Raw genomic sequence first — 26,165 nt, 5'->3', positions numbered from 1 at the left:
TATTAGCTACCTATTGCTGTGTAACAAATTACGCTCCAAAATTAGCAAGAAATATTTGTTGTGTTTTCTGTGAGTCGGGAATTCAGGAGTTAAATTTGGGTAGTTCTGACTCAGAGGTTGTGGTCAAGATATCAGCCAGGGCTGCAGTCATCTGAAGGCTCAACTGTGGCTAGCAGCTCCCTTTCCAAAATGGCTCCTTCCTGAGGCTGGCACATCATGCCAATTGTTGGCAGGAAGTCTCAGATTCTCTCCACCTGGATCTCTCCAGAGGGCTGCTTGAGCTTCCTCACAACATGGCGGCTGCTTCCACCAGAGAAAGTGAGACAATAGAGGCAGCAAGGAGAGCAGCCTCAATGACTTTCCCAATGTAGCCTTGGAAGTCACACATCATCATGTCTGCAAATAGCCTCTTACTTAATCACGTTGGCCCTGTTGGTTGTGGGCCAGGACTACACCAGAATGTGAATTCCAGGAGGTGAGAATAACTGAGGTTCATCCTGGAAGCTGGCTATGACAGCAAGGCAGGCATGATTACAGTGATGCTGTCCTGAACACAAAGAACTTGAGACACAGAGATAAGTGAATGTGCCCAGTCACACTACTGGTCAGTAGCAGAGTTGGGATTCTGTCCGGTTCTAAATCCTAAAGCCATTTATCAAACTGAGAGAATGGTAAGTGCAGTGACCCACGGGAAGAGGTCATTGTAAAATCTCACTATGGAAGAGTTCTTACTGTCTTACAGGGTTTTGAAAGTATATTTGTCCTCTGACATTTGTGAAACGGAAAGACCACCTCCCTGTTTAATGACGATGTCTTTTTTTTTTTAAGAGGTGTCAAGGAATGACTCCTGCTCAGATCTGCCCGAGATCCAGAATGGCTGGAAGACCACCTCACATACGGAACTCATCAGGGGAGCCAGAATCACCTACCAGTGTGACCCCGGCTACGACATCGTGGGAAGCGACACCCTCACCTGCCAATGGGACCTCAGCTGGAGCAGCGACCCCCCATTTTGTGAGAAAAGTAAGCATAGTCGATTTCCTTTCTGGATCAGTGAGTGGTAAATCCCTCGCCTGTTTTTATTTTGGTTTGGTTTGGTTTGGGGGTTTTTGCATAGATGCAGTGGAATTATTTAATGTAGAATATGGCATTCCTTCTATTTTACTGACTCATTGGTACTGCTTGCAAATATCATTTTGTAGCCTCAGGGCAGGGATCTCAGATTCAGGTGCCTTCAGAAGCCTGGCAGATAATGTAAATGAGTGAAATAGACTTGTGTCAGACAATAGGGAATGGTGTGGACTGTGGTGAAGGAGACTGTACTTAGCCTATATAAAAATGTCATTCCAATTCAGGTCTTAAAAATTCCTATGGTGGTCAAGCAAAAGAAATTAAAGTAGAACTTGCCTTGGAGTCCCAATTTGAAACCCCTGTAGTAGGTGGCTGACCTCCTCCAGGCAGCATTCTGTCTGTCTCCTGGTTCCTTCCGTCTGCTCCCCTCAGGAGTATGGGCCACACATGTCTGGTCATAGCTGAGTTCAGTGCCTGGAAAAGGGGTAGGAGAAGGAAGTGCTTCTGGTTTCTACACTGATATCTTAGTACTAGGGGAGGAGCTAAACTCCGAGGTGGCTTCTTCCCCTACCCATCTGTCTCCCACCTCCTACAGAAAGTCCTAGTCTGCAGCCCTCTTGCCAGACATCCTTGGTGGTGCTCTGGTAGACCTGGTCAGCATGAATGGAATCACCAATGGCACAATAAGAAGTACAGTCATCCCTCTATATCCACAAGGGGGGATTGGTCCTAGGGGTTCCCATGGACACAAAAATCGTAGAAGGCTCTAGTTCCTTAAGTAAAACAGTGTTGAACAATGCAGACAGTCGGAAAATACTGTTTTCAATTAGTAGTTGGTTCAATCTGCAGATTCAAAACCCACGAATATGCACGGTCAACCCTTCTCACTGTGACCAAAGAAAGAGGGTATTGGGGAAAGAGTGTAAGGCTCACATACAATTTCTGCCATAAATATTCTGAGGTCAACCTGACCAGGTGGTGGTACAGTGGATAGAGCATTGGCCTGGGATTCTGAGGACCCAGGTTTGAAACCCCAAGGTTGCCAACTTGAGCGCAGGCTCACCCGGATTGAGTGCAGGGTCCCTGGCTTGAGCGTGGGATCATAGACATGACCCATGGTCGCTGGTTTGAACACAAAATTTGCTGGCTTTGAAGCCCAAGGTCGCTGGCTTGAGCAAGGGGCCACTGGCTCAGCTGAAGCCCCCTAGTCAAGGCACATAGGAGAAAGCAATCAGTGAACAACTAAGGTGCTGCAACAAAGAATTGAGTCTTCTCATCGCTCTCCCTTCCTTTCTGTCCCTGTCTGTCTGTCTCTCTCACTAAAAAATAAAAAATAAATATACATATATATATATTTTGATGTCAAAGGAAATTAATTATCATTGTGGGAAACATGAGAGAACTTGCTAAAAAGCCACAAAATCTGCTACTTAAACAAGTCTGTTTGTTCCACAACAGTATGTGGTATGTGTGCATGTGTTTGTGTGTGTATGTGTGTCATGATAGAAAATTAAAAATGGACAGTAAGAAACGTCATGGTTGGTGATGTGAGAGACCAACCCATCATGAATTCATTAACATGATCTACATCATCACATGATCAACATCATTATTATCACATATATTATATACATAATATGTAGAGTAGTATCTGATATTATATAACTTTTCAATGTTGAAAATAATGATTTTTTAAATGTTTTAAATAACTTAAAATTACTCAAATAACAAAGGCTTACTTATTGTAAGAATTTTACTCAAGCTACAGTAAAATTATGAGGTAGAAAGTAAAAATCCTGTATAACTTTACTCTCTAGAAATGATGCGACTCTTAAAACTGCATTCTGTATGGTTCTAATTGCATGTGCATGTCTGTGAGTGCCACACATATACACACATACACATGTATGAATGTGTTTGTAGATGCACATCTATAGATACTCATAGAAATAGCTACAGATACAGATATTTTACCATAACAGGGATCAATTTACACAAACTACCTTGCAACCTTGCAGCTGCAATCCAGGAACACGAATATCTTTTTATATCGCACATGTTGTTTACTTCACTCTTTTTTAATTGGTTTATTGTTTTTCCTTTTTTCTGTATTGACTCTTTAATTAAGAAGGAATAGATAGATGCTTGTCTTACTACATTCAAGCACTACAAAGAAAGCCAGGGCCTCCCTCCCTGTGTTCTCCTTGGTGATTGCTCAGGATTTTATGAATGGCCATTCCGTATTTAACTCTTCCCCTGTTAAAGGATTTGCACTGGTTTGGTTTGGTTTGGTTTGTTTATTTTTACCATTACAAATAACGGGGCGATGTACAACCCTGTACATAGGTCTTTGGGCCCTGGTGCAAACATTTCTATGGGCAAATTCCTAAAAAGTGTTATGACATCCAAATCTCTTTGGCTTTGGCCTATGCTCTTAGCCACCTTTGAGGAACCGGAGATGCATTATCTTTCAAACTAGAGAAGAGCTAAGTCAGGAACCTTTCTAGATCATTCGGTCATTCTCAGGAAACCTGTGCTGGGCAGAGCCCTAACAGCCTGCGGTCTGATCTATCTCACGTAGTTATGTACTGCACCGACCCCGGAGAAGTGGAACACTCGACCCGCTTGATTTCGGACCCCGTGCTGCTGGTGGGCACCACCATCCAGTACACCTGCAACCCGGGCTTCGTGCTGGAAGGGAGCTCGCTTCTGACCTGCTACAGCCGTGAGACCGGCACGCCCATCTGGACGTCCCGCCTGCCGCACTGTGTCTGTGAGTCCCGTTCACTGATTTGCTGTGAGCGAGATTGCGCTTCTCTTACCCGCGGAGGAGGACGGGGCTGCTGCAGGGAGGCGTTCCTCCCTTTGGGGGTGTTTTCTCTCATTACTGTCCCGGGACAGTAGCTAAAGCACATCGAAAGCATGGATAGTACAACATTTACGGTAAACAGATCCTTTAGGAAATGTCCCTGTCTTCCTCCTCCCCATAGCCTTGTGAGTGTGACATTATTGTCTCCATTTTAAGAAGGTTCAGCAAGGTGAACTCATTGGTCCAGGTCACACAGTCAGTTAAGAGTGGAGGCCAGTGGCGCACCCAGAGAAGCGGGAGGGGGAGGGGGACAGATTCCCGCATGCGCATGACAGCCATTCTAGCGCCTGAGGCGGAGGCCATGGAGCCATTCTCAGTGCCCGGGCCAACTTTGCTCCCATGGAGCCTCAGCTGCAAGAAGGGAAGAGAGAGACAGAGAGGAAGAAGAGGGGGAGGGGTGGAGAAGCAGATGGGCGCTTCTCCTGTGTGCCCTGGTCAGGAATCGAACCCGAGACTCCTGCACGCCGGGCTGACGCTCTACCACTGAGCCAACCAGCCAGGGACGACTTGCCTGTTTTTTAACTGTGTACAAGCAAGCAGTCCACAGGGCACCAAACAGGGTAGATTTAAACTTTATCTGGCCTCGTCCATGTGGAGCCACCAAAGCAAACATTTGGTTAAAAACAAAACAAACAAGAAAACCTTTTGGGATTTCTTAACCATAAAAACTCAAAGGCTTCTAGCCCCTAGCACTGTGAGTCCGTGCATTTCTGTTGTCCTAAGCCCTCCAGCGAGTGGCACTTCCTTATGACAGGCTGGGGAGCGAACTCAGCTGCCTCTTCCTCCTAGCCACTTGTAAGGGTGAGGAATTCAAGCTTTGCAGACTCAGACATGAAAAGCTAAAAATAAAAGCTTATCATGTAAAATCTTGAAAGGTGGAGATATCATTTTTAAAAAGAAAAGACACTTCACTAATGAGGCACAGCCTCCGAAGACTCCCGGGGCTGTGCTGCAGCTGGGATTCCGAGAAGCGGGCCTCCCTCCTTCCGGGCTGCCTTTCCCTGAAACCTCAGTGCCAGGCGGGCTGCGCTGCTCAGTGGAGACGGCTTCCATGACACCCATGCTAATGAGTTCACGAGCCAAGCTGGGTGTCAGGAGACTAGCGATCCTCCCAGAAGCCTGAAAAAGAATCCAACGTGGTTCTAGCAACGTTGCAGGCCCGGCACGGCTGATGGGAGTTGATACGTGAAGCAAGGAGAGGGTCAAATTCTTGCAGCTAGGTGTCCAGATGAGAGGGAGGTTACAGGCTGGGTTCTGGGGGTGTTTTTAAGGATGAAGTTGTCAGACAGAAAGCAACTTTAAAATTATTTGAAGGGCACCTCTGCTGGTCCATGCCCTTCCCCAACATGAACACGTTTAACGCACACAAAAGTGCATGAACAGTACGTGTGTCCACTTAGAAGCAGGCAAAGGAGGCCCAGAGAGGGTGAGTGGCTTTTCTGAGGTCACACAGCAGAGAAGGGGAGATCCCAGGGTTCTCATTCAAGCCTGACAAACCCCAAAAGCACTATGATCCCACCTCATCCCTGCAGTCCCAGCTTCTGGGTGAAACTCTGGTGCTTAATTGTTGACAAAGCTCTCCCACCAATGAGCTCATGATGCAGATAGAGCAAATTGTATAAGCTCTGGTCACCCACATCTTCTGTTCAGGGTCACTTGCTCAAGGCCATAGTCCAGCTGGGACTTAAAACTATGTCTTTTGACTCCTAGTCCACTTACCCCAAGCCACTTCAAGAACAGACAGGTCAGGCATCAGTAGAGGAAGAAGTTTGGGATTCGTAGTCAGATGCACCCCTAGCTCTGCTGTGTTACCTAGGGCAAGTAGCTTGCCCTCTCGGGGCCTCAGACCTTTCATCTGAGGGCTGAAAAGGCAGTAATACTCCCTACCAGGCAGTGTTGTTGAAAACAACTCATTTGGTCATTCAGTAAATGCTCCTCTCTGCAGGCACATGCTAGGACAGAGGTTTCCAAACTTTCTCGACTCAAGATAACCTTGGTGTCTCGGAATTTTTTTCTCGATTTCCTAGGCCAAAATACCTAACATTTCTATTTGTTAAGTAGTTCAGTCTGAACAACTTAATAACTAGCTATATCTAGATAACTCAGTAGCTGTTTGCGCTTAAGTTGAAAGAAAAGATTCTATTTTTAATTCATTCTTAAATAACTACAGTTACTTCTGCAAGGATATGTGTGCCTTGTGGGGCTCCACCGAAGTTCTCATGCATTAGCACCAGAATGGACCCTGCCACCTTCATCTCCTGTCCCACATTGATTTGTCACAGTTCTTGCCTTTAGCTCAGCAACCACAGAATGCCCAGCTTGGCAAATATAAGGCATCATTAAAGGGAATGTAGCTCTATCTCATGTTGAAACTGGGACCTTCCTGGAGCTAGTCCCCACACGTCTGAGAGATATTAGTAGGTCTCCTCAAAATTGTTTTTAAATTTGTGGTGGCATCCTAGGGTACCTTGGTGTACAGTTTGGAAACCATGGTCATAGGCCATGAAAACACAGCAGTGTAGAAACAGACACAATCCATGTTCTCATGGAGCCTGGTGTCTATTGGAGATGAAGGGAGGAAAAACAAACCTATAAAGAAAACAATGGCTAAATGTCACCTCCTCCAGGAAGGCCTCCCTGACTGCCTAGACTAGGTCAGGTTTCTCTCACATACAGTTATAGTTACCAGAGCATTTGCTGTAGCTTATTGAAATGACCTGTTTATATGTTCAGAGAAGCAAATATTTAATTCACTTGCTGGGATTGTATCCAATTAACTTTTGTATCCCTTGGGCCCAGCAGGCTCAAAAGCGTTTGTTACTATTACTGTTGTTGTTATTGTTAGCGATACTAACGTGGCCTTTATTACACCTTGCGGCTTTCTTGCAACTTCCCTTCTTTGATGGCGGCATGGTGAATGACTCCTCAGGCTCCCATCCAGAAGACATAAACCACACTACCAAGAGTAATGAGGATATGAGGACTTTAGCGAGGCTTTTATGGATGGCTCTCCAGGGAAGCACTTGGGGATTCCCCAGGAGGCGCTGGCAGAGCCCATATGGCCAGACTGTGACCTTAGTAAAAGCTCCCATTGATGAGCTGTCCCCAGCGCCCTCACCTCAGCCAGCATGCCGGGCTTTAGCTGGTTGTCCGTCTTCATTTAGAAATCCCTGTGTCTGAGAAAGCAATAGCTCAAAGACATCCACGATAGCACAGGGGATTTGAGCACCAGAAGGGTCCTTCGTTACAGCAGAACCATTGAATGCACAGGATTTGAAATCCAGCAGGTCCAGGTTTGCATCCGGCTCTGCCCCTTGCCAGCTATGTGACTTTGAATGAGCAGGTGTCCTCATCAAAAAGACTAGAAGAATGATTATGCGAACTATAAATATAAAAGCTCATAACAATGCGTCTAGCATACAACAAGTGCTCAGTTAACACTGTTTGCTAATTACCACTTAGTTTCTTTTTTTTTAAGATTTTTTAATTTATTCATTATAGAGAGGGGAGAGAGAGAGAGAGAGAGAGAGAGAGAGAGAGAGAGAGAGAGAAGGGGGAGGGGAGGAGCAGGAAGCATCAACTCCCATATGTGCCTTGACCAGGCAAGCCCAGGGTTTTTTGAACCAGCAACCTCAGCGTTTTCAGGTTGACGCATTATCCACTGCGCCACCACAGGTCAGGTCATTACCACTTAGTTTCAATGTTGGGCTACACTGTAGCTGCTGCTGCTCCATGGGGTATATTAGAAATCAATTGTAGCAATAGCTAGTGAACCTGATTTTGAGCATTGTGCTCAACTGTGCTCCAAAAATGTACAATTTTTTTATAGTTAAAGAGAGGGAAAAGAATGAGAAAATAGAAACGAGGGCAGGTTTGTGATCAAGTCTATAAGACCATCAGTCTAACTCACTTGAATTTCTGGGAGAGAATGGGGTAGGGTCATATGGATTGCAACCAGAATTGCTTAAACCTTGGGCCAGGGGTGATTTTGCTCCCCAGGAGACATTCATCAATGCAATTTCTAGAGACATTTTTGGTTTTCACAGGAGGTGGTCAAGGGGTACTACTATCATCTAGTGGGTAGAGGCCAAGGATGCTGCTCAACCTCCTACAAGGCACTGGACAGCCCCCACCACCAAGAAGTACCCAGCCCAAAATGTCCTTAGCATCTAGGTTGAGAAAACCTACCTTAGATTATCTTATTTCAAACCGTGGTACATCCTCAGAGTGCAAATGTCATTGTTCAGCTGCGTTTCAGCTAAGGATGGGGTCTTGGTCCAGTCCGTTTACTTAACAAGCAGGAAACATGTAGTCCAGAGATGTGAAGTGATTCACCCAAGGTCACACAGCAGATTCAGGCCTCCAGTTTCAAATTCAAGTTACTTTGCATGTCACTCTCCTGCCATCTTCTGGGAGCTGAAGATAAGTACAACCACCTTCGAAAAAAGCTGGTTTCTGCCAGGGAAGAAATCCACATGGAATTTTTCTCAGACTTCTTATGGTTAGAGAGAATTCTGATCAAATCACAGCTCAGCCACTTCCCTCCCATGGGACCTTTCATGAGAGTCTCAGTTTTCTCATCTGTAAAGTGGCCGCATGGTGGGGGGATTAACAGTGAATTTGGACCACCTGGCTTTGAAGCCTCTTTCTCCCACTAACTAGTTGAGGATGCCCGGCAGTTCTGTATTTATTTGCTCAGATATAAATGTGGACAGTGATAGTGATATCTGTGCCTTGGGGTTGTGATAATTAAATGAGTTCATAGGTATAAAACTCCAAATAGTGCCTGATACATAGGATGTTCGCTCTGTAAATATTGGCCATTCTGGTCAGTAATGTTACTGCTTTTAAGGATTTGGGGGAGGATTGGAAATAATATATGCAAATCCACTGCTACAAAATGAATGTTCAAATATTGTGGGAATTAATTAAATGATTTCTTTTTGTGGTTCTGAGCCCTAAACCCTTCAGCCCCAAAGCTATGGCTGAACTTTATAATCACCTGGGAGCTTTAAAAATAATATTCTAGGGGCTAATTAAATCAAAGTCCCTCAGAGCTGGAGGCACTGAATAGTCTAAGGGGGTTGTAGTGCAGCCAGGTGAGAACAGGTGAGGACGCCTCCCTTTATTTTTCTAATCTTACTGGTAACATCTTCCTTTACCTTCATGTCTAAAAATGTATCCTTTGTCATTTTCTCTGCCCCCCACCCCAAGCACGGGGTTGGCATCCAGAAAAGATTTGTGGAATACACGAGTGTTAAGTTACAGGAATGCAGGGGCCGTGTCTATTTTGTTCATCATCGTAGGTCCAAGGCCAAGAGCAGTGCTTGGCACATAAAAGATGCTCAGTAAATATTTGTTCTACTCCCTAATCTGTTAATTTATGAAAATGGAATTCCAGAAAATGTTGCGAGGAAATGCTTCTGAGTTACCATTGCCACCTGCTAGCCACTTTGCTACATTGCAGGTAAACGCATGTTAGCCCTAAGGATCCCTTGTTCCCCTCCACCCAGGATGGAGGGAGGCAGCAGGGTCGTCCCCCACCCCCTCCCCAGCCCGAGTCCTCCCTCTCCCAGCAGAGCACTGGATTTCCCAGTTTCCTGTGGGAACCTTTCCTGACCTTCCCGCTGTGACTGGGCCAGTGAAGTGTGTCCTCCATGCTTCCCCTATCACAGTCCTTACTGTGCTGGGCTGCGGTCACATGACAGTCCCTGCCCCCTCTCCCACTGGACTTGAGTTCTGGGCAAATAAAAACCATGTTTTTCTAGTTCACTGCTCTATACCTATCTCCTGGTACAAACCTGGCACAGAGGGGCAGAGTAATATCTGCTGGACTAAAAAAAAAAAAAATTAGTGAACTCTAGACTCTGGGGCTCATAAACTATCGTGCATAGGCTGTGTGTCCCAAGGGGGCATTATATACACCACTGGTGGCACCAGAGTGGCTTGAGACAGTGCCCAGATTAACTTTCTGATCTTTTGTATTTTAAGAAAATGAAAACTGTGATTTGAAATCTGTGGTGATAGAATCAATTTTTAAGGTGAAGCTAAATTGGATAGGATTATTTAAGTGGGAAATCAAATCAAAAGAAATTTTAAAAATATTTAGTAAATAATGGTACACTTGGTATACAAATATGACAGAAATTGTAACGGCCAAACAACCCGTGTCTGTTGGGTGCTCACTCTGCGGCTCACCTCACATGCCCGCACTCATTTCATCTGCATCCTAATGCTGTGAGACAGCCCACTGTAAAGATGAGGAAACTGAGGCTCAGAAACGTCAATATTTGGCTAATAGAGGTTATTTATGATACTCCTACTGTATACCAGGCCCTGAGCTTCAAGGAAGCTTTAGCAGGCTCATTTCCAGTGAAGGAAACTTATATTAAATGATTAAATACAATACAGTATATTCAGTTCCAGGGTGGAGGGAGAATTGGAAAGACTAGTGACTGACTTAGGGGTCGAGGGCATCAGGGAAGGCTCCCTGGAGGTGGAGAAATGAGGACTGAGTATTGAAAGACAAGACTTACCCAGCATGGGTGGTCAGGTAAGGTGTAAGGTGAGAAACAGAAGGGCTGTTTTATAATTTAACACCACCATCCATCATTTATAGAGTATCTAGGACATGGCAAGAGCATTTTACACACCATTATCTTATTTAATCTTCCAAGCTTCTAGGAGACACTATTATTCCCATTTTACTGATAAGGAAACTGAGGCTCAGAGAGTCTATGGCCCTTGCTGGAGGTCACACAGCTAACTAGTAAGTAGGAGAACCAGGATTTTAATCCCTATCCCACAGCCTAGTACATTCCACCGTGCCCACGTGTGAGCCCAGAGGCAGGAGAGAGAAGGTGAATGTGAGGGACGGGAACCTCCACGTGGGGGAGAACATTGCTGAGGCCGGCCAAGCCAGACCCCGCCGGCTCTGGGTAGGGATCCCATCTCACCAGCACTCCTTTTGGCTTGCATTTCAGCGGAAGAGTCCCTGGCATGTGACAACCCAGGACTGCCAGAAAATGGGTACCAAATCCTGTACAAGCGGCTCTACCTGCCAGGGGAGTCCCTCACCTTCATGTGCTACGAAGGCTTTGAGCTCATGGGCGAAGTGACCATTCGATGCATCCTGGGACAGCCATCCCACTGGAATGGGCCCCTGCCTGTTTGTAAAGGTAAAGAAATCTACTCAAAACACGGGGACAGAGGGACCCAGAGGTGTCAGGGTCAGGACTGGCTTGCGGGGGTTCTGAATCTGTTTCACAAAGCTGAGCTGCTGCATTTTATTAAATCGAAGATACCACTGTTACTTTCCTGCGCTGCTGAGAAAGGGAAAAAAAAATAGTACCAATTAAACTCTGACATGATGCTGTCGCCTTGCTTAGCATTTTTATTTTGCTTACTATGAGAGCCAACCTGGATTGTGATCATAAAGGAGAGCCCTTCTGTTTTTGACTCCTGTTTCAACAACGTGGCTTAAATGTTTCCTGCCTCCTGCACCCCCCTCCTCACAACCACTTGGTTCCCAAGGATTCCAGGGCTCCAAGAAAGTAAGCACTTAGACACATTGAGCAATATAGCAGAAACTAAGCTCTTCAGTATCATGTGAACTGAGAAATAATTTAATATTAAAACTGATTGAAGTCTGGTTTGATTTAAACAGACCTGGCTGTAAAGTTATTACCATATCTGGCATAGATCGACCAGGATTTAAAGTGGCCACACCTTCGTGGACCTGGGTCCCCTAGACCGGTATGGCACCTACAGGGCCTCTCTGGTGCTCACAGCTTCCACGGACACCATCTCCCTAACCCTGGAGCTCTCTTCGGTTTGAACCTCCCTGCTTTTTTTGGTTGAGGTCCAACGTCTTTATTTGAGATTGGGAGGAGCTTTTAGGTTAACAGCATTTAGTTAGTTAATTAGTTAGCTAGTTTTTTCTAACGGTTTTGTTTTCATCACATTGTAACGATGAAAATCAGAGAGCAGCTTTGACCGAGGCACTAATTGGGAAGTCTTGGTATTAGGTAAGACATGGCTATAGCTTGTCCATTGGTAGGACCACCTTCCACCCCTTTATCATGCAATCATTTTATCTAAACCTTCACTCTGAGGTTTTGCAGCCTTGAAACCCATCCTTGTGGGTGTGGGTATATTTTTGTGCTCAGCTACCATGATGACGTTGGTGGCAAAGCATAGAGATGCCAACCCCCATCATTTTGAACTCCCCGGAAAGTTTTACGGGGAATATAGGGAAATGAATGAATTCCAGAGCGTTCTAGTCTGTGGTGTTGAATGATCGAAAATAGTTTTTCAGAGAGTATAAGTCTTAGAAAAGTTCACATAAATATGTGTTTCAAAGCAGAGAAACAGTTTCACCTCTGGCTGGATTTGGGATTTTGTATTGACCTTCACCGTTCATCAGCCTTTGGTCTACCTGTAGACCCTAAAAAGACTATTCCCACGTTGTTAAGAGCAGAAGCTAGAGAAAGTCAAGCAGTCCAGGTTTAAATCCTGCCTCTATCCCTTGGAAGCTGTGTGATGTCAGAGAAGTCCCTTCACGTCTCTGATCCTCTGCTCATCTGTCAAGTGGGAATGATAACAGTATCTACCTAATGAGATTGTTGTGAGGGTTAAATGAGCAACAATATATACAGCTCTTGGCATGGGGCCTGCCGGACAGTGAGTGTTCAGTCATTCTTCATTATGAGCATTGTCGCCCTTGTTTCTGTTATATCTATCTTATCTTGTCTCAGAAACTTGGGGAGGGAAAGCGTTCAGGCACTTTCACTAATTACTGTAGCCCAAGAGAAATAAAACAAACCCCCAACTTCAGGAAAGCGCAGCATGGGCTTTTGTCCCTATCCTTTTGGCCTCATAACACGCACAACGAATTCACCTGACACTGACCCATGCTTTCTGTTTCTCTTTCAGTGAATCAAGACAGCTTTGAACACGCCTTAGAAGGTGAGTTCCATCGTGACAAAATACATTGAATCACGCTAATAGCATAGAACAGGAGCAAGTCCTAAACTAACCTGGGCCAGATCCTTACCAAAAGATAAAATAAACAAACAAAAAGAAATCTTCCCTCACCCTGCTAAAGATAATTTCAAAACAGAGGAGGATGGTAAAGAAAAAATGGTTGAATTTACAATTTACGGTCCTAACTAGGACCTGAAAAGGGTCTGTTGCCAGTTCTGTTCATAGGGTAAGAAAACCTGAGTGTCCTTCTGCCTGACAAAGGCGTCACCCTGTTGTAGAAGTCTTCAGCCACAGAGCAATCTTTGGTGACGCCAAAGCCAGTGATATCTGCCCTCCTATGCTCAGCGCCCTGGATTCGGGAGGGAAACGTCAGCTCCAGGAGACTCTCTGTGGTCTGTTCTTCCCTTGGTCTTACTCTTCCCTGACATATCTGTCCCTGTACCTTCCTGTTCTCTGCTCTCCTTTTATTAGGAATATCCCAGTAAGGCTGATGAATGTGCAGGAGATGCCAAAAGCTATCTAGGATGCTTTTTGTTTCGTTTCCCTTTTGTGGTTCCCTCCCTTTCCGACCCCTCTCATACATAAAACATCACCCAGGCGATGGCGCCGGGAAAATATAAAATGTATTGTTTTGTTTTGTTTCAAGTTGTAACCAATTAAGCAGCTTTAATAAAGATTTTTGGAGTCATTTAACTTTCTGGCAATAAGTCGTTCACTGAGAACCTGGGGCTGTGGGAATTACAGGGCATTAGTCAGTCTTCCTTGTAATGGATGACATTTTAATCCAAGCAGGCAGAGCCAGGACTCAAGCGTAAGTGCAGCAAGAGAGCACATTATTAGTCACTTCGCTGGGGAGAGAGAGGATATTTCATGGTGTTAGTGTCTTTCAAGCTAACTCTTTTCTGCCTTTTGCCAACCAGTGAACCATGAGATTGTCTCGAGGTTTGGGTTGCTCAGAGACTACAGCACCATTGTAATGACTTGTGCTCACGCATGTATTGCGGGTGTTAAGGTCGCGTTCGCGGACTCTGTAGAGTGGCAGTTAATGAGTTATAAATTGGCGTGCAGCTGAGCTCTGGTGGACATGACCATGGATGGTGGCAGAGGGAACCTAGAGGCCAAGTGTCTCAAAGACGTGTGGGGGTCTCCTTCAAGCTGTGCTGGGAAAGCACCCCCAGCCCCCACAACAGCTGTCGGGGTTCTTGTGACTTCCAAGGATATTGGAAGGTAGCAGGAGGCTCCAGATGAAGCCAAGAGAAAGTGCAGCCATGGCCTCTGAGAATCAAAATTGGGTCTTCACAGTTGGGGTACCACCAGGGTGTGCAGTCCTGAGAGCTGGCCCAGCTGCCCAGCGCCCTCTCCTGGAGGGGGGCGATAAGGCAGCTCTGGGAGGGATCTGCCATTCTGGCTACAACAGGCTTCCTCCTCTCCACTCCATGGAATGTCAAGCAAATCTGCCTTTCGAGGAAGCACATTTGGGATGTCTTTAAGTCTTCCCTTGAATTGGACTTTAACCAGATCTCAGCTGTATTCCCCATCAAAAAATAATGGGCATGGTATGACCAGAGTTAAAAGTGTACTTCTTGGCTCTGGCCAGTGGCTCAGTGGATAGAGCATCAGCCCGAGTTTGATTGCTGGTCAGGGCACATAGAGAAGCAACCATCTGCTTCTCTCTCCCTCGCCCCCTTCCTTCTCTCTCTCTTCCTCTCCTGCAGCCAATGGCTCAGTTTGTTCGAGCATGGCCCTGGACACTAAGGTTAGCTCAATTAGTCTGAGTACATCAGCCTCAGATGCTAAAAATAGCACAGTATTTGAGCATCAGCCCCAGACATGGTTGCTGAGTGGATCCTAGTTGGGGCACTCCTAGTCAGATTGCTCCTTTTACCATTATGTAGTGACCTTCTTTATCCCTTACTATAGCCTTTGTTTTAAAGTCTATTTTGTCAGATATAAGTATTGCTACCCCAGCTTTTTTTTCATTTCCATTTTCCCCGACTAGATAAGCCTGTCTCACTATCTCCCCTCCTCTCACTTAAAAAAAAAGTGTACTTCTCTAGCCCCTATGACCATCCCACCCAAGGATGGGTATGGTCTTGGTTGCAAAAAACCAGCACTGACTCCCCTAGTCTCTGTCTCTCTTCCCCTCGGAGATGGTCCTCCAATGGCTACGTCTCTGTGTCATCAGTTGTTTGAGTGGGTGCAGGACTGGGAGGGTGGGTGCTCACCTGGGAGCCAGGTACCCATGTGGGCTGAGGACATGCAACATGAGGGCCTCACTGGCTTTTGTGTTTAGTAGCAGAAGCGGCAGCCGAGACATCGCTGGAAGGTGGCAATATGGCATTGGCTATCTTTATCCCTGTTCTCATCATCTCCTTACTGGTGGGAGGAGCCTACATTTACGTCACCAGGTAGGGAGCTGCCAGGGTGGGGGGCTGCCATCCACTCAACCACTAGTGTACTGAGGGCTGGGCATTTCACCTCTCTGAACCTCAGGGTCTCCTCCTGGGGACAGTGGCATGACAGAAGGAATGATGTGATTCAACTCAACGAGGGATGAATATTTATATTGGAGACCTACCAACCCTACATGGTCAGAGGGCTGAGCTTGCAGCAGCCAATAAGACAGATATCACCCTCCCTGACCTCAAGGAACTGTGGTTTGATGGGAGAGATGTATATTTCACATCACCAGGCATACCAACCCATTCATTCCATTGTTCACACACTCATTCTTTGATTGATTGATGGATTCATTCATTCACTTACTCAACAACCAGTCTAATGTATACCAGATACTGTCTCAGGTGTTTGGTGAAAAAGGAAAGTATTCAACCATGGCTAGGATAGTCACTAATTCATTCAAATTCACAATTATTGAGCACCTACTATGTGTCAAATAGTTTTCTAAACTCTAGAGTAAAAAAAAAAAAGACAAACCCTGAAGGAAATCTTTGCCCTCATAGGGCTCAGGTTCTATGGGTGAAAATAGACCCTGGTACATAAAAAGGACGTAGTACTTTAGAAGAGAGAAAAAGAAAGCCAGGAAGGGAGCAAAAGGGAGCTAGGATAAGTGCAGTGGTTTCACCTTTAATGGAACAGGGAGAAGAGGCCCCATGGAGAAATGACATTGAGTAAAAACTGGAAAGCAATGCAAAAGTCAGCTATGCAAATATCTGGGATAAGAGGATTCCAGGCAAAGAAACAGCATGTGCAAAGGCCCTGAGGCAGGTGTTTGACTGATATAAATGTTCCCTGCCCTCATGGAGCTCACAGTCTAGTAGGGGGAGAGGAGAAACACACAGGTTACAATACACTGAGATAAACACAGTGAAAGGAAGAATGTGGTAACAGCAGAACCACCTTTTAATAGGTGGTCAGGCAGGCTACTCAGAGGCAGCACCATATTAGGAGATGTTCAATAAATGTTCATTATTGTTGTTGCTCTTTGCATGAAAGAGGGACTTGAATCACTTTTCAGGTGAAAACAAATGAAACCCCACCCCCTCAGGGAGATACCAACCTTTAGTTACCACTGGCTGGGTTAGAGTTGAGAGCAATTATGATTTCAGCCTTCACCACACTTGGATTCCCACCTGTCAGAACCTATTTCCACATGTCCTCCTTGTCATTCGTGGAGGTGCCCATGCTCAGAAAGTGGCCCTAAATCTAGCCCATAAACAGCAATTTTAAACTAGTGTGCCACAAGAATTTTTAAAACGTGCAATACCCAACTATTTTAGTCAGGGGCACTGACCTCTTTTTCTTTAGATCATCAAATAAAAAAATGACAACAGCCAACATCACAATAGTTATCTGGTATGCATGCCATAAATATATAGGCCATGTAATAGAGTTGCATCTTATTGGTCACATTGCATAATAAGCATGCATCTGATTGGTTAATTCTTGGTACCAGAAATCCTTATATCCAAGGGTAGGCACCTGATTTTTTTTTTTTTTTTTTTTTTTTTTTTTTTTTTGCATTTTTCTGAAGCTGGAAACAGGGAGAGACAGTCAGACAGACTCCCGCATGCGCCCGACCGGGATCCACCCGGCACGCCCACCAGGGGGCGACGTTCTGCCCACCAGGGGGCGATGCTCTGCCCATCCTGGGCGTCGCCATGTTGCGACCCTCCTGGGTGTCGCCATGTTGCGACCAGAGCCACTCTAGCGCCTGGGGCAGAGGCCACAGAGCCATCCCCAGCGCCCGGGCCATCTTTGCTCCAATGGAGCCTTGGCTGCAGGAGGGGAAGAGAAAGACAGAGAGGAAGGTGCGGCGGAGGGGTGGAGAAGCAAATGGGCGCTTCTCCTATGTGCCCTGGCCGGGAATCGAACCCGGGTCCTCCGCACGCTAGGCCGACGCTCTACCGCTGAGCCAACCGGCCAGGGCCTGCACCTGATTTTTTAAAAAGTCACTTTGGAGCAAAAACTGCAGGTGATTACTATCGTATTTTTTTTTCTAAATCGATCAAAATTATACCCTCTTTGTCAGATCAGCAAAATATACCTTTTTTTTTTTTTTTTTTTTTTTTTTGGCATGCCATGGGATTTTAATAATTAGTTTCTGTGTGCTATGCAGTGGATGAACAAGGTTGAAAATCGCTGCCCGTCAGTATCGTAAGGTCTCTCCTGGTCCGGGAGAAGTAACTTCTCTCTCCTTTGTTGTCTCTTCTCCAGATGTCGCTATTACTCCAACCTCCGCCTGCCCCTGATGTACTCTCACCCCTACAGCCAGATCACCGTGGAGACGGAGTTTGACAACCCCATTTATGAGACAGGGGTGAGTTGGTCTCTCCTCTCTCCCGGGTTCCCCCCTCCTTGGATGCTCTGAATTTGCCGATGTCAAAACAGAAGGTTTCTTTTCCTTCTGCTCATGGTGCCAGTAGCAGAAAAGCGTGGCCAGTGGCCTAGTCTCATCCCCACCCTGACTCTTAAGGAGCTAACTGCTGAGAGAACCCAGCTCTCTTTGCAAGCTGATGACAGACCTGTCACACTGTCCCCTGTTGGCAGAAGGATCACAGAAAGAAGGGACTGCACCAGATAGATGTCCATGGAGAGACGGCTGAGATGAGTCCGAGCCCACAGGTAGCCTGGCAGCAACAGGCACCATTCCCACACATTTTATTGAGCTCCACGCCTTAATGAATGGTGGTGGGAAGCATTCCTACACATTTGAGTGGCAGGCCTTGTGTTGGGTACTAGAAATGCAGTCATGAACCAAATAGACATGACCTGGCTATTCATGAGCTTCTAGTCTTGCAAAGGTGACAGATATCACTAACAACAATGATAATGTGTCGTGGGCTGAGCACCTTAAATGCGTGATCTCCTTGAATCCTTGCAACTGTGTGTGATAGATTCTGCAGTTATCTTCGCTTGACTCCTGAGGATAACGAGGTTCAGAAAAAGGGAAAAGTGATTTGGCTGAGGGTGCACAGCCCCAGAAGGCACAGCCTGGAGCCAGGGTGCAAACCCTACCTGGTACCATTAATCATTGTAGTATCCTACCTCCCTTCACCCTCAAACAATCAAATGAATATCTTGATTGCAACAAGTCATTATGTTTAAGGACCATGAAAGAAATTAGGGTGCTATAAGGGTGTGTGATGGGGGAAGGCATCGTTGATACAGTGATATAAAACTAAGACATGTAAGGTGGGTAGAACTTAGATGGTGGTTATAGAAGATCCCAGGGAGAAGGGAGAGCCCATGCAAAGGTCCAGAGGCACATAGGAGAAACCAGAAGATTGGACATGACTTTGTAAAACCACAATCCTTCAAATTCACTGTGTGATGATCTACAATCATCTCCCAATATTTGGGGAACATAAACTTGCCTTGTTCCTTGTCCCTACTTGTCCTTGTTCCCTTACCCCCCACCCCATTCACCTTCCTCTGACTTCCTGTGTTGGTTATTGATTGATGTGTGGCAATTCTATTGCAAATTGAGGAGCCTAAAATATCACCCATTTGTGATCTCATGGATATGGATTCTGTAGCTCAGTAGTCCAGACACAGTTTAGCTGGGTCTCTGCTCACCAAGTGTCAGTCGGGGCTGTGGTCTCAGCTGAGGCTTGACCAGGGAAGGACCCACTTCCAAGCTCACATGGTTGTCGACAGCCTTTAGTCTCTTGCAGGTTGTTGGACCAAGGGCCTCAGTTTCTTGCAATCTAGCAGCCGCCTTTGCTTCCTTCCCACGTGGCCTTCTCCATAAAGCTGCTCCCATCAAGGCAGCTTCTTTCTTCAAAGCCAACGAGAAAGAGAGAGAGTATCCTTGCCAGATGGAGGTCACAGCCTCATGTAATACAAAACACAGAGGTGACATCCTAGGATCTTCGGGCTGTATTCTTTTGGTTAGAAGCAAATCGCAGGTCCTGCCCGCATGTAAGGGGAGGGAATCACACAGGATGTGAATAAGGAGGTGGAGATCATGGGGTCAAACTTATAGTCTGCCCCCTACATTCCCATATCCCATGAAGCACAGACCTTCTTGCATATCTTTGTTGACACAGCAGATACCGTGGACTTCCACGAAAGCACATGACAGCAGCCTCTTCCAGGGCACATCCTGTGACTACTTACCCTATTGCCCCATGTATAAGATGCACCTTAATTTGGGGGCCCAAAATTTGGAAAATAAATGTATTATATAAAGTTATTAAACTCGTTTTATTCATCATAAAATTCATACAACTCCTCATCACTGTCAAAACTCCCATCCATTAGCTTGTCCTCACTGTGTGTGATGACAAATCACTGTCTTCATATATTGCCTCGTCCTCAGTTCCATCGATGGCATTTGAAATGCCACAACCACTGTGTAAGACGCACCCAGTTTTTAGACCCCAAGTTTTTTGGAAAAGGGTATGTCTTATACATGGGGAAATACAGTATATCTCCCTGCTCCTCAGCCCCAGGGACCTGGAAATATTACATACGCCCCATAAATATTATAGAAATTAAACTAGTTGCTACCCATATATTGTAGTCATTTTTGATATGACACTGGTAAGAGCTCATGTGTTATTTTGCATTACATGTAGTTTGTTTCCAAATCCCTAAAGGACAAGCTGATGAAACCAGACCTTGTTAATACGTATTAGTATAGTATATCAGTTACCTAGCACCATAATCATGCTGTGTAACAAACAATCCCAGAATTCAGTCACGCCAAACAACACGCTAATTTGCTCATCCGTCTATGGGGCAGTGTTTTCAGCTACTTTCAGCTGTGCTCACTCACACACCTAGGATTGTCTAGTCATTGGCTGGGGGACCGAGCACTGTGCCCCATGTCCTTCATCCCTCTGCTGGGACTAAAAGCCGTCGAGACAGAAGGGCAGGGCCCAGGCAGAAACAAACAAGTGCTTTCCAAGCCCCTCTTGTGTCCCACTTCCTTATAACCCATTGGCTAAAGCACATCAGGGTCAGAGCAGAGGGCCCTGCAAGCCACAGGGCCAGTGTTGTGGACTTGGGGAGGGATGAAGCGCTGGAACCATCCGTGTGTCACTCTACCACGCAGCGCTTTGACAGATCTGCCCTTCTCTCTCTCACAGGAAACCAGAGAGTACGAGGTGTCCATCTAAAGAGACCCATGCTCAGAAGGGAACTTACGGATATGAACTCAAAGACAACCTCCTCGAGCAACTCATCCAGAACGTATGGCATTTGATTGGGAAAAAAAGAAACGAAACAGAAAACCCCAGAGTGTCGGCTGTCTTTTCCTTAGACTCTTTATTGAAGACTTACTGTTTTCTTCACTGTATTTATTATATTTAAAATTGCAACAGGTGTGGTTGGACGCACTGCCGCTGCGGTCAGATTCGTGGTACAGCCTCGGTCAACGCTCAAGGCGGGCGGAAGGCCTACAGGCCGGGGACGCAGAAGCGGAGCGGGGGAGGCGGGAGCAGTCGAGTCCTCCCGTCAGCGATGCCCTTGTCTGGCCGCAGCCGACTGCACGCATCTCTGAGATCCAGGCCCGCGGTGTTGTTAGTGCACATCTAAGTCCCCAGATGACTTTGGGAAGGGTATTTTGTTGTTGTTGGATTAGCTTGGATTAGAATTTCACACGGATACTGAAACAGGTCTGCTCCCAAACAGATCTCGTGCTCCCCGCCCGGTTTCCGATTTCCGCAGCTTCGGGGAGGTCCTGCCCACCCCCTCCCCACCTGGGTCCTTCCGAAGGCGGCAAAGGCGGCCCATAGACTTTCTTTCTCTCTCACCACCCGAGCCTCCCTGGGCGCTGGCAAGATAAGAACACGTTTTCTTTCTAGGAGAGTGCTTATTTATGACAAAGAAAAGTATTCAGAAAGGGTGGTGGCTTTGGGAGTTCTGATGACGCCTCAGGCGAGGGGGGGGGGGACACTGGTGGAGGGAATCGCGTTAATAAAGCGTTTTCCTCCGCGGCTCCTTCCGCGACGAAGGGGCGGGTCGTTCCTGCTGCAAGTACCTGCAGCAAGGGCGCCCTCAAGCGGGGGTCACAGATCCGCAGCCTTGGGAGGCAGGGGCAGCTTCCTCCGCGGTTGTAATGGAGGGGAAGGTACCGTGTCCTGAAATCAGGGGGTGGGCTCTGCTTTCCTCCTGGGGCGCTGGAATGCCTGAGCCCTCAAAATAGAGGAGACTCACGTGCCCTGTTTCTCTGAAAGCTGTATCTTGAGATATTTGCAATCTAGTATTCCAGGGGAAAGGAGGATCCTGTGAGAAGACCCTGCTGTTCTAGTCTCTGAAGCTCTGTCCAGATGTTGGACAGTGGGGTGAATGCTGACATGACCGTGGAGGGCCCTGCATCGCGTGATTCAAACACGAATGAGGACAGCAGGGGGAATTCCAGGGCAGGAAGGAACTCAGAGCACCTTATTAATCCCGTGAACGTCCTTGTATTTTATTGGGATCATTTCTTCCCAGCCCAGTGGGACTGGTGAGTGTGTCACTATGGAGGACGATCCTGGTCTAAATACAGGTATACAGAAAAGGCGGAGGGTGAGGAGGTGCGGAAGGAAGGGTAAGTACGTGCAAGACAGAGTCACCTCCCCGGACTGCCGGTCCCCACCCTAGTGGCAGTGATGGGTCAGAGGCACACAGGTCCAGTCCTTTCTGAGTTCTTCTTGACTCCCACCCATGCTCTCTAGAATTGTTTTGAATTGTCTGGTTTTCAAAAAAGAAGACATTTCTGGCCGCCACACCCTCGGCAGAAGGGCTGGGCGTCCATATTTCAGTAGCTTGTTTTGGAAATGTCCGGAACAGCATAGAGTAGGTATACACATGCACATACCCTCCTCCCAACAAGGAGCTTGGACCTCACTCTGTGTTGGAGGTCCGAGGCTGGAATATTTCCCTTCTGCCAGAAAAGCTACGCTCCTTAAGGTGTGCACGCTTTGGATGGAAAAACCCCAGAGTGTCGCACAGCAAGAGATGAGGAAAGGCTGTTTTCCAGCCGCCCAGAGCCCACTCCACTCTCTGAAAGGACCAAAGAAGAAACGTTCTGGACCATTAGCGAGCAAGGTCATGTTCGGAGAAAGACCAACAACACAAATAACATAACCTTTATTTTAAAAGGCAGAATTCCAATCTTGGCTTTTATCGTCTATGGGATGATTGTTCTTACCCTAACCCTGGGGCATCTGGAAAGAAGAACGCTATCAATGATTCTTAATTTTAGAACACGCTGCAGTCCTGTGGAGAAACTAACCCTTTGCCTTTTCATCAAGACTGACCACGTGTAAAATCTTGATTCTAACCTCGTCCCTGAAAATGGGTCAGGCCACGTGGCCCAGAGATCCTTCTTGGTTATTGGAGGGAGAGAAATAAGGTGTTGATTTTTTCCCCCTAGGATACAGATGTCTTAGTTCTGTCTTAGTAGCACAGCGCCTGTAACCGTATTTTAAAAGTTTGTTTTTGCCGAAAGGTGGGTTGTGCAAGCTTGACCATGTACAGTGTGATGGAAAAGACAGGTGGGTGTCTCTTTTTCTTTCTGGGTGTTTATTTGTAACGTGTAAAGGTAAAGAAATAATCAGAGGAGTGCCAGAAAGGTACCAGGCACCTCATTTCAGTTCATCCATGTCTGTTTTTGTAAAGATCAATGTTCAAACCCATTGGGATGAAATATTTTTGAACAGGACAGAACCTAGAGAAACTCGAGACCGGGTGGAACCTTCCAACAAGCCGCTCTTTGTTTTTAAAACAGTGGGGACACACGTTTACAGAGATTCCGAGCTTCAGAGAACGCATGTGATGGCATGTGTTACGTGCTCATTCATCCAAGCTGCGTCTGTCAGCTAGCACCCTGTGCCCTACAAATGCGCACGCTCCACTCTCTTCGGCTTGGAGCTCATCCTTTTGCTATGTTGGTGGGGGAGGGATGGGGGATGTAGAATTATTTAGCCAACATAAGTATTCTGGTCGCCCTTTGATGGCCATCCTTACTTCGTTCCATAGACATGCTTTGAATATGATGTTTTCAAGTCAGCGCCTTGGAGAGCCTACAGAAGCTCAGGCTGATTGCTTTAGAAATGCCAAACAGGCCTGCAGGGAGCAAAGTGGCCATGTCATCAGGACGGTTGTGGAAGCGGAAGGGACTTGGCGGATACATGGGTAGATTTAGACTGGGCATGAGCCTTGGGCAAAATTGACCTTTCTTTGGGGCGAGTCCAAAGATTATGACCCTTCTATGCCCTTAAGTGGTCGTGGTGGGTCATTTGAATTGTTCAGCAGCACCCCCTCCCCAAAGGTAGGCTTTCTCCTGGGATGTTTTCATTTTCATTTGATCCCCAAACAGAATAAAGAGCAAAACCAACTTTCTAAGCTAGAATAATGAAATCAAGTCATTTTCCACTTTGTATATATTGATGCTAATAAAACAAATGAAAAAAAAAAAAAGAGTCAAATCAGTGGAGGTTTTCGTTACAAACACTCCGGGCTGGCACCAAGGGGGATGCTTCCGGGTCAGAGGACTGGGTTGGGGGAACACCTACCAAAACTTTAAATGCCAGGACAGGGCTGCCAACTTGGGGATGGTTTGGGGAAAGTTTGGGACAAGAGCACTGCCATCATCCTTCCTGGCCTAGTCAGCTCAGGCCACCATGACGACATACCATAGACCGGGGGGAGGGTGGGGGGCGGGAAACAACAGATGTTTACTTCTCACAGTTCTAGAAGCTGAAAAGTTAAGGTCAGGGTGCCGGCCCATTCAGTTCCTAACTAAAGTTCTCCTCCTGGCTTGTAGATGGTGTCCTCACATGGCAGAGAGAAACAAAATAATCTTTCTGCTTCCTTCCTCCTTCCTCCTTCCTCCTCCTCCTTCTTCTCTTCCCTTCCTTCTTTCCTTCCTTCCTTCCGTCCTTCCTTCCTCCTTGCCTTCCTTCCTTCCTCCCTTCCTCTTTCTTCTTCTCCTCTTCCCCCTCCTTTGTCTTCTAAGGGCCACACTCCTATCGGATTAGAGCCTCGCTCTTATGAATTAATTTAATCTTAATTCCTTCCTAAAGGCCCTGTCTCCAAATACAGTCCCACCAGGGATTGAGGCTCCTGCACAATGAACTTGGGAGTTGGGGCTCACTTCATTCCACAGCATTCTTTCCCTGCCTCTCCCCACCCCCACCCCCGCCCATTCATGGCCTTCTCACACGGAACACAACACGTATTCATTCCACCTCAACAGTGCCAAAAGTCTCTAACTCATTTCAGCATCAACTCTAAAATTGAAAGTCTCATGGGCCTGACCAGGCGGTGGTGCAGTGGATAGAGCCCATTTACTAGGAGGTTGAGGACCCAGGTTCGAAGCCCCGAGGTTGCTGGGTTGAGTGCAGGCTCACCAGCTTGAGTGCAGAGCCGCCAGCTTGAGTGTGGGATCATAGACATGACCCCAGGGTCACTGTCTTGAGCCCCAGGTCACTGGCTTGAGCAAGGGGTCACTCGCTCTGCTGAAGCCGCCCTGAGGAGGAGCTTCACAGGTGGGTGTGGGGCTGAATCAGTCATGGACCTGTCACTCAATCCGTTATGGAACAGAGGACATTCTGAGGAAGGACAGATGTGGTGAAAAAGGAAGTTGGACAGTCAGAGTGTGCCCAGGGTGCCTTCAAAAACCAAGATTCTGGTTCCCAGACCTGGACACCCTAGAAGTTTCAAAGAATAGTGAACAGAGCTTCCTGTGAGACCACAACGCACTCTCACTGGGAGATGTGCTTGGGACAAACTGGCCAGGATGGGCAGCCCTGGGCCAGGAGAGCAAGAGGACCACAAAACAGAGACCAAAGAGGTCCCTGCCCAGACAACACAGTAACAACAACAATAATAATAGCTGACATTGATTGGCTGCTTGCTATTCCTTTTTGGGGTTGTTTTTTTCTTTTTACATTTTAAATACACTGTTTATTTTAGAATAGTTTTCAATTTCCTAGCTATTTGATGCACTTTAATATCTCATTTACTCCTGTGTGTAAAGCAACTAATATTATTCTCCTTACAGATGTGGCATCTGAGGCTCAGAGAGGCTGAGTCACTTGCCCAAGGTCACACAGCTGGGACACGAGAGAATGGGAACCAGGAGGTCAGTGTCAAGGGCAGGAATGACTGACGGCCACCCTCAAGCAGTATTACCTCCTCCCAGAGCACCCAGAACTAACACAGGCTCTTCTAGCCTGGGGACACCTCAAACACAGGGAGTCTGTCTCATCTGGCATTTGTCCCGGGAGCTGTTTGGACGGGTTCAGTCGAGGTTAAGAGCTGGAATTCTGAGTCTGAATCTTGACTCAATCAGTGACTAGCAGCTTATTGGGGTGAGGAGTCCAAGGGCAAGAGAGGAAAACACCTTCATATATCACTGCAGAGGTCCCCAACACAAGGTCTCTACATCCCCACAAGAAAAAGAGAGAAAAAGTAACCAAGAGTCTGAAGTATATATGATAGAATGTTGGGGTAGGCACTAAAAAGTGCCCGTCCAATACCCGTTTCCCTTCTCTTTGCTAACAGAATCCCCGTTTTGTTCACAGCAACAAAGAACCCTTCCTAAACAATGGGTCGTGGCTGAGTTCAGTTATGATCATCCTGTTACCCATTTTCCCAGCTTCCTTTGCTGCTAGGGTAGATCCTACATCTCCCTCTGATCATTGAGCCTGAGCAGCAGCTGGCTTGGTGTGCCCAACCATGCCTGGGGTGCTCTAAGAAAGAGCTGGCTCTCCTGATTAAAGAGAACACAGGCCCTGGCTGGTGGGCTCAGTGGTAGAGCATCAGCCCAGTGTGTGGAAGT

The 26,165-nt window shown here is 46.7% G+C and overlaps 1 protein-coding gene across 3 annotated transcripts in view; it reads left to right on the top strand.

The window, feature by feature from the left end:
* The window catches only part of SEZ6L (seizure related 6 homolog like), a 172,845-nt gene extending 149,044 nt beyond the window's left edge, over positions 1–23,801 (top strand). Inside the window, exons 11-17 of one of the 3 annotated variants that reach the window (XM_066260271.1) lie at positions 829–1,023; positions 3,653–3,844; positions 10,924–11,118; positions 12,875–12,907; positions 15,225–15,333; positions 17,603–17,705; positions 20,482–23,801. In XM_066260271.1, coding sequence (XP_066116368.1) covers positions 829–1,023; positions 3,653–3,844; positions 10,924–11,118; positions 12,875–12,907; positions 15,225–15,333; positions 17,603–17,705; positions 20,482–20,511 — 857 coding nt within the window. In that variant the 3' untranslated portion in view covers positions 20,512–23,801. Of the gene's footprint in view, positions 1–828; positions 1,024–3,652; positions 3,845–10,923; positions 11,119–12,874; positions 12,908–15,218; positions 15,334–17,602; positions 17,706–20,481 lie in introns of all 3 variants that reach the window. The other 2 variants (XM_066260270.1, XM_066260269.1) reach the window with 2 other exon arrangements.
* Positions 23,802–26,165: the final 2,364 nt, after the last annotated feature.

Source organism: Saccopteryx bilineata, chromosome 2 (genome assembly GCF_036850765.1).
Source record: "Saccopteryx bilineata isolate mSacBil1 chromosome 2, mSacBil1_pri_phased_curated, whole genome shotgun sequence".
NCBI classification, from domain to species: Eukaryota; Metazoa; Chordata; class Mammalia; order Chiroptera; family Emballonuridae; genus Saccopteryx; species Saccopteryx bilineata.
This window is presented reverse-complemented; position numbering and strand designations above follow the sequence as displayed.